Genomic DNA, 7,198 nt, shown 5'->3' with positions numbered 1-7,198 from the left:
GCTGTAACCCTTTGGGAGTGAGACCTGTTTGCATGAAAATGTTCCAAAGGTTTTGTTTATGTAGCATTATAGAAATGGATGGAAGGGACCCCAAGAGGTCATTTCGTCCATGCCCTCATGCTGAGGGAGGAGTAAATATACATAGACCATCCCTGACCATGTAACTTGCCATTTAAAGCTAATTTTTGCAGGGCAGATTTATTTTCTATGCTGCAAATGTAGGCTGGACTTTTCAAAAGCGGCAAAGGGAGTCAAGTGCCCAACTCCCATTACCACACTTTGGGAGTTCAGTGCCTAATTCCTTTAGGCTCTTTGGCTCCTGCCAGGCTCTGTTTCAACCTCAGCACTAGAGCTGGTCACTGTTTTCCATCTAACACAATTTGGACAAAAAATGACTTTTTATCAAAAACAATGTCTGGAACATTTTATTTTCTGCAAAAACTGAAAATTTGTTGGTCAAAAGCTTTTCAGGCTTTAGTAGTAATATTCAGTGTTTGAAATATGATTTTTAAGAGAAAGCACTGAATCTCTGTTCAGAACAGCCCTACACCACTGCTTAATGCCGGGGTTCACAATTTCTTATCCCTGAGGCCCATCTATACTGCTGATGGACCCAATCACGGCATTGTCCGTGGGAGGCCTGTGGGGCTGATGATCCAGAAGGCCCGGCAGCCATGGATTGCGGCAGGCGGTGACTCAGAGCGGAAATGGCCGTGAACCCTCCAGCCTCCTCCGGCTGCCCTGGGAGTTGCCACCTCTTGGGGATGGCCCCTTCTCTTCGCCCTCCGCCTGGCGTCATCGCTTCACCCTCAACTGCCCACCGGGGGTGCTGAGCTCCACTGGCTCTGGGCAGAATCCATTGCTGGCCACCATGCCGTGGCTGTCCACTTCTCAATGCCCCTCATCCTCCCCATGACTGCGCCAGCCCATTTTTGGGCCGCAGCTCACAGTTTGGGAACCCCTGGATTAATGCAATAACAGCTCTGCTAGCAAGGGAATCTGCACAGCTGCATGCACATCTTATAAAGCACTTTAGAAAGATGGGACAGCACCATTCCCTTAATTCTTCTAAAGGGAAACTGAGGCATGGATAGGGGATGTGACTTGTCCAAGGTCACACAGAAGGCCAGTGGGACAAACAAGAATAGAACCCATTTCCTGATTTCTTGCCTTCTTCAGTAACTAGGGATAAGCTTTTCAAAAGGTCTTAAGTGACTTAGGAGCAAAATCCCACTAAAAGTCAGTGAGATTTGTGCAACTGCATCACCTCAATGTTCAATATCTTCATCAGTGATTTAGATAATGGCATAGAGAATACACTTTTAAAATTTGAGATCTAGAAGACCTCTCAAAGTCCCTTCCAGTCCTATGATTTTATGATTCTATGGTGCCTCACAATGGGATTCAAAAAAGTCAGCATGATAGCTGGCTCCTCGCCTAAGCTAGCCAATGTGAGATTCCAAGAAGAGGATTGTGTCCTAAGCCCCGCACCACTCCTAGAGATAGGTGCCTATGTCCAGGATGTGAGGAGGTGCCTCCCTCTGGCTGGGATTCTCAACTGCAAACTCTCTCTTGGTGTTTGGTGCCTATGGTGTTATTGAAAGAAGCCGGTGGCCAGTGGGGGACAGTGGAGGGAGAAAGAGCTCCCTCATAACTTTTAGCTCAGTGGTTAGGATGCTCATGTGGGATGAGTGAGACCCCCATTTCAAGTTCCTTCTCTACCTGAGGGAGAGTAGGGGATTTGCTACCTCCTAGGTGAGCGCTCTAATCACGAGGCTGAAGAGTCATCCCCATGCTTGGTGTGTGTGTGTGTGTGTGTGTGTGTGTGTGTGTCTCTCTCTCTCTCTCTCTGGCCTATGGATTCTTTGATTATTTATTCACAGTGGAACAGCTTATATAGGAGGGACTGAGGAAGCCCAACATCACAATATACCATAACCCTTCAGAGGTGATAGATCCCTATTCAAATCCTTTCTACCCCTCAGGCAGAGGAGGGATTTCAACTGTGGGTCTCCCACATGCTGAATGAGTACCATGACAACTGGTCTAAAACTTATCAAGGGGACTCCTCCACCTTTGTGTTTCCACCCCTGTTCCCAGTTTGTTTTGTATAAACTTGCTAAAGGAGCCTAATCTGGTAAGTGAACTCTGAGTAGTCTTACCAGATCAGGGTCCTCAGGCTGGTTAGATGAAGGAACAACTATCTTCCCCTATTTTCTGCATCACTGTGGGGTTTAGATGTCCAGATACCTGGCATGGGGCTCCAGTGGTCATGCTCAGAGGAAGAATCATAGGTGCCTAGGGAACTCTTTCCTGAAAAAATTAGGTTCCAAGAGAGTTGAGGCACCCACAGCGTTTGGAGGCAGCTGAGCAAGGTTTTGTGATTCCCAGTGGGGCTTGATTCTGGGATTTAGGTGCCTAACATAGCACGTAAGTTCTTTAGTGTATCTAGCCCATGGTTGCCTAATTCTCATATTTTCCTTTGAAACACTTTACTTTGGAAGGTCTCTAGGGAGCAGGGACTGGCTGTCACTATTTTTTTAACTTTTCCAAGTCATTGGGGTTCTGATCTCATTTGATGCCTAAAGTTGTTAATGTAATAATAATAAATATTAATTACTAATTAATCTAATGTTGCCCCACAATTAGTAGAGATGAGAGAGTCTTGCTATGACATTTGTTCAGCTCCTTCCATTTTTGCCGTTGTGAGTTCTCCTGTAGAATCAATCTTTCAGTGGCTAACACAGATTGTTCTCCCACATTATATAGTTCATTGCCAACTTTTCGTTATGTTTTTCATTGTCCAATGCAGACTGCCTGCTGCAGTTATATATTCCATTGCCATCTTCCCTTTGCAAATATCACACAATTTGTGTTAAATCAGAGATATTGTTTAACATCAGTAAATTTGAGGTAAAGTGCATCGCAGGGATGTTGCAATTATACACAATTAAGTGTTAAAACCCAGGAAAGGCTCAACTTAAATCCAAACATATTAAGGAATGAAAATGCGCAGTTAAGCCACCAAAATAACCTTAACTCTGCCCTATCATAATTTTTTCCACCTTCCCATCTAGTTAAAACAATGAAATTTTGCATATAGGAACTATATGAATACTCTTTTTGGTATGGTTCGTGGTAATTTCCTCACCATTATCCTTCAAAGTTTCACTATCAGCAGTCATTAAGATGGAGTCAAGGTTTAGATAACATGTCCTTAATTTAGGGTAGAATACATTACCAAGGTGTAATTTCCCCACAAAATCCCACAGGAAATGCATACATGTTACAGCAGGAAATGATATTAGGGGACCCAAATAAACTTAGCACTCCCCTATAGTGACACCTTGAAGAGGAAAAAATGAGAGGAGAGAGAGAATCTAATGTGTACTTTAAAATCTTGGAGTCCAAAAAGACTAAAAGGTTTTAATCATAATTTAAAGGGTTTTATGTGTGTCTTTTTTTAATTCATGTTCTTTCATGGAAGAGTTTTCTGTTCAGCAGTTTCTCTAGGGCAAATTTCACCTCCTCATTCCTGAGAGATAGATCATGAGGTTCAGAATTGGGGTGACAACATTGTATATGTGGATCACTACAGTGTTCCTTTCAGAGGAGACCCCAGGGGAGGAAGTCGTGTAGTTGCCAAGGGTTGGTACATAGCATGGAGACACCATCATGGGATGGGAGGTGCAGGTAGAAAAGATATTGGTCCTGATTTCCCATGATTGTCCGGAGGAAGGAAATTAAGTAGAGGTACAGCAGGAAGTTGGGGACAAAAGAACCCATTGTGAAGCTCCTTGTGGTGATATTGAGGAGGCTCAGGTTGAGGTGGGTGCAGCAGCAGGCCAGGCTCAGCAAGGGCTTGATGTCACAGAGGAAGTCATAGAAGCAGCTGAGGCACTAGAAACAGAGGCAGGAGGTCATGACTGTTTCAGCAAGTTCAGGGACGAAGTAGCCCAGGTGGCTGCTATCAGCCACAGGCAGGCCTGTGGGTTCCAGACCAAAGTGTAGTGCAGCAGGTTAAAGAGGGTCATGTAGCAGTCACAGGCCATGACAGCTGGCAGAATGGCCTTCCTTCTGCCCAGGAAGTGGAAGAAATGGAACTGGGTGAGGCAGCTGGTAAAGGAGATGGCCTGGTGCCCTGAGAGGAAGCCAGCATTTTGGGTATGGTGACTGTGGAATAGAAGATGTTTTGCCCAGGAAGAGGGACATTAGAGTGGAAAGTTGAGGCTGAGCCACTGTCAGAAATTTCATACAGATATAGACATTTCATAAGATCATCCCCAATTCTTAAGTGTACCAAGACAGATACCTCAAAGAAGCACACAAGGTTTATTACATGTGCAATTGGGGCATCCAAAATATCTTAACTGTCCATTGTTGTGACAAGAAGAGGCGTATGGGGAAAAGAAACAAATCAATGGGGCTTTAAAAATCAGGTTCATTTTAAGCTGGATGCATGGACCTTAAAATACCTCGATCACAATGGTATGCATTAGTTGTCAGCTGTGAATACAAGCCAGAGTAGAGATTTCTGGTGAAAGAAATTTCATTTATAACAAATAATGGGAAGAAACAAGCACTACATCTAATAAATCAACAAATATTCAAATGTGACCGATGTACCAAATTTCAGTGTGTTTTAACAATGAGAAGTTGGAAGAATCTGTGACATGACAGAGTTAAGATGGTTTGCAAGTCTGATCTGTGCATTTGTGGACCTTAACAGGGTTGGATTTCTTTTAAATGAAATCTTAACCTTCAACATACAAGGTTTGTTGTGCTTGGTTTTGGAATCTGTGCAGCATCTCTTAAAGTAGTTTAACTTCAGTTAATCATATGTATTATAAACCTTTATACCAATTTTGTTTGGGAATAATATTTAAAATTAATCTCCAAACATTTTCCCCCATAACAATTAGAGATGAAGAAATCCTGGGAGGACATTTTTACATCTCCATCTTGGTCACTGCAAGAATGTCACCTACAGTCTATTTTTCCAGGGAATATTGAAGATAGATCCCCTACATTATAATTCCCTTGGTCAACATCTCTCCTTTTCACTTCAAAACAAGAAGAAGTCATTTTATTTAGTTCGTTTCAGGGAAGAGTTTTCTAATGATGAATTTCCTGGTGGCATATTTCACCTCACTGTTCCGCAGGGTGTAAATGAGGGGATTCAGATCTGGGGTGATGACACTGTACACTAGGGTGATGATCATCTCTTCTCCCTTGGAGCTTCCTGAAGAAGGACACAAGTAGGCGAAGATCACTGTCCCATAGTACAGTGCTATCACGGTGAGGTGGGAGGTGCAAGTGGAGAAGGCCTTTCTCCTGCTTTCCCGTGACCGGACCTTCAGGGAGAGGAAGGAGATGATGTAGAGATAGGAGAGGAGCGTGAGGATGAATGGACTCACACCAATAATCCCAGTGACGGTGTTGAGGAGGCTCAGGTTGAGGCGGGTGCTGCTGCAGGCCAGGCTCAGCAGGGGCTTGATGTCACAGAAGAAGTGGTGGATACGGTTGGGGCCACAGAAGTGCAACCGGGAGGTCATGACCGTGTGCATCAGGGCGTGCAGGAAGCCAGTGGCCCAGGTGACTCCTGCCAGCAGCAGGCAGGCCTGTGGGTTCATGACCAGTGTGTAGCGCAGTGGGTTGCAGATGGCCACGTAGCGGTCATAGGCCATGACAGCCAGCAGCATGGCTTCACTGCTGCCCAGGAAATGGAAGAAATGGAGCTGTGCTAGGCAACTGGTGAAGGAGATGGTGTGGTGCCCTGAGAGGAAGCCGGCCAACATCTTGGGCACAGTGACTGTGGAGAAGAAGATGTCTAGGCTGGAGAGATTTCCCAGGAAAAAGTACATGGGGGTGTGAAGCTGGAGCTCAGCCAGTATCACAGCCACAGTGGCTCCATTCCCCAAAATGCTGGCCATGTAGAGCAGCAGGAAGAGGGTGAAGAGGTAACTCTGAAGACTCCTCACATGGGTGAGGCCCAGGAAAATGAACTCGCTCACCTCTGTCTGGTTCTCCATCCCTGCAGGAGGAAGAGGACAAAGCAGCAGGAGGTGAAAGCAGCTTAAGGTTCCACTCCCCTCTATGTTGCAGAACCTGGTACCAATGCAATACATTGGGTTGGAGTCAGACATTTTGTGGTAGAGAGTTTTCTTTCTGCAGCCATAGGTGCATTCTGTGCCTAGATATAATTGTATAGTAAAAAGAGACAAAATAATTACGGATTTTTCATTTCTTCTTGAAGCTGAGAGAGATAGCTATGTTTGATTTTCTATCACTGCAGTTATAAGAGTAATGTATAAAAATAGACATATTAATCATACTACTTTGCAGTTGCAAAAGCACCTTCCAACCCATGTTGAAGTGGGACTCCAAAGTGCCTTATTCTCGCTCGTTAAATCTGACCATGGTCCTTGATGAATTTATTTTCAGTAGTTCCCTAGAGATGAAGAACTCTTCACAGATAAACACTATGCATATCTGGTAACGGGAAATAGCTGCATGGAAAGCAGTCATTCCAGCAAAACACATAACACTCTGAGATCTAGGTTTTTTGCAAAAGGGGTTCTGAAAGAAACTGGGTTTTCTCTGTCGTTACAAGTTCTTAACTGATTCAGAACCAGAACAACCATGAAAAGTTCCTTCTTTCCTTCAGATATCTTGGGCCCTTGATGTTATTATCATATATCAGGTCATCAGCAGACAATGGCTCACTGCTCAGGGTGTAGCTATAAATGGCTGGGATTTTGCACAAGTATAGATGGGGAATTTGCATAACCAGAGGTGGGGAATTTGCGTTCACTTCCCCTTATATAGTCCCCCACTTTTGTTTCAAAAATCTCTTCATGTCTGGCACATTTTTCAATATAGTCTGTTGAACCCTCTACATCTCACACCTGTCACATCTCCCCCATTGAGAGATTGCATACAATTCTGACCCACCATAACACAGAAACCATTCATTGAATACAATGGACCTCTAAAATACTTAAACTTAATCCAGTAAGGTATCCCAAAGATATTGCAGGAAATTGCCATGTCTGGCACACTCATAACCTCCTGTCTAAGCTCCATTATCTGCTTAGAATCCTAGGACATTAACAGGAAGCTACATCTAGGGATCAATATGCCTAGTAACAATTCTACTGGGCATTTCCCATCATGTCCACTATGATCTGTAATACCG

At 44.1% G+C, this 7,198-nt stretch overlaps 1 protein-coding gene across 1 annotated transcript; it reads right to left on the bottom strand.

Annotated features, from left to right (window-relative positions):
- Positions 1-5,090: 5,090 nt before the first annotated feature.
- LOC115640115 (olfactory receptor 12D2-like) lies at positions 5,091-6,032 on the bottom strand. Its single transcript, XM_030542974.1, has one exon. The coding sequence runs from the start codon at positions 6,030-6,032 to the stop codon at positions 5,091-5,093; it is 942 nt and encodes a 313-aa protein (XP_030398834.1).
- Between the last annotated feature and the right edge of the window lie 1,166 nt (positions 6,033-7,198).

The sequence above is a fragment of the Gopherus evgoodei genome, unplaced genomic scaffold (assembly GCF_007399415.2).
Source record: "Gopherus evgoodei ecotype Sinaloan lineage unplaced genomic scaffold, rGopEvg1_v1.p scaffold_204_arrow_ctg1, whole genome shotgun sequence".
Classification (NCBI taxonomy): domain Eukaryota; kingdom Metazoa; phylum Chordata; order Testudines; family Testudinidae; genus Gopherus; species Gopherus evgoodei.
Note: the sequence above shows the minus strand (reverse complement) of the source record. Positions and strands in the feature narration are given on the sequence as shown.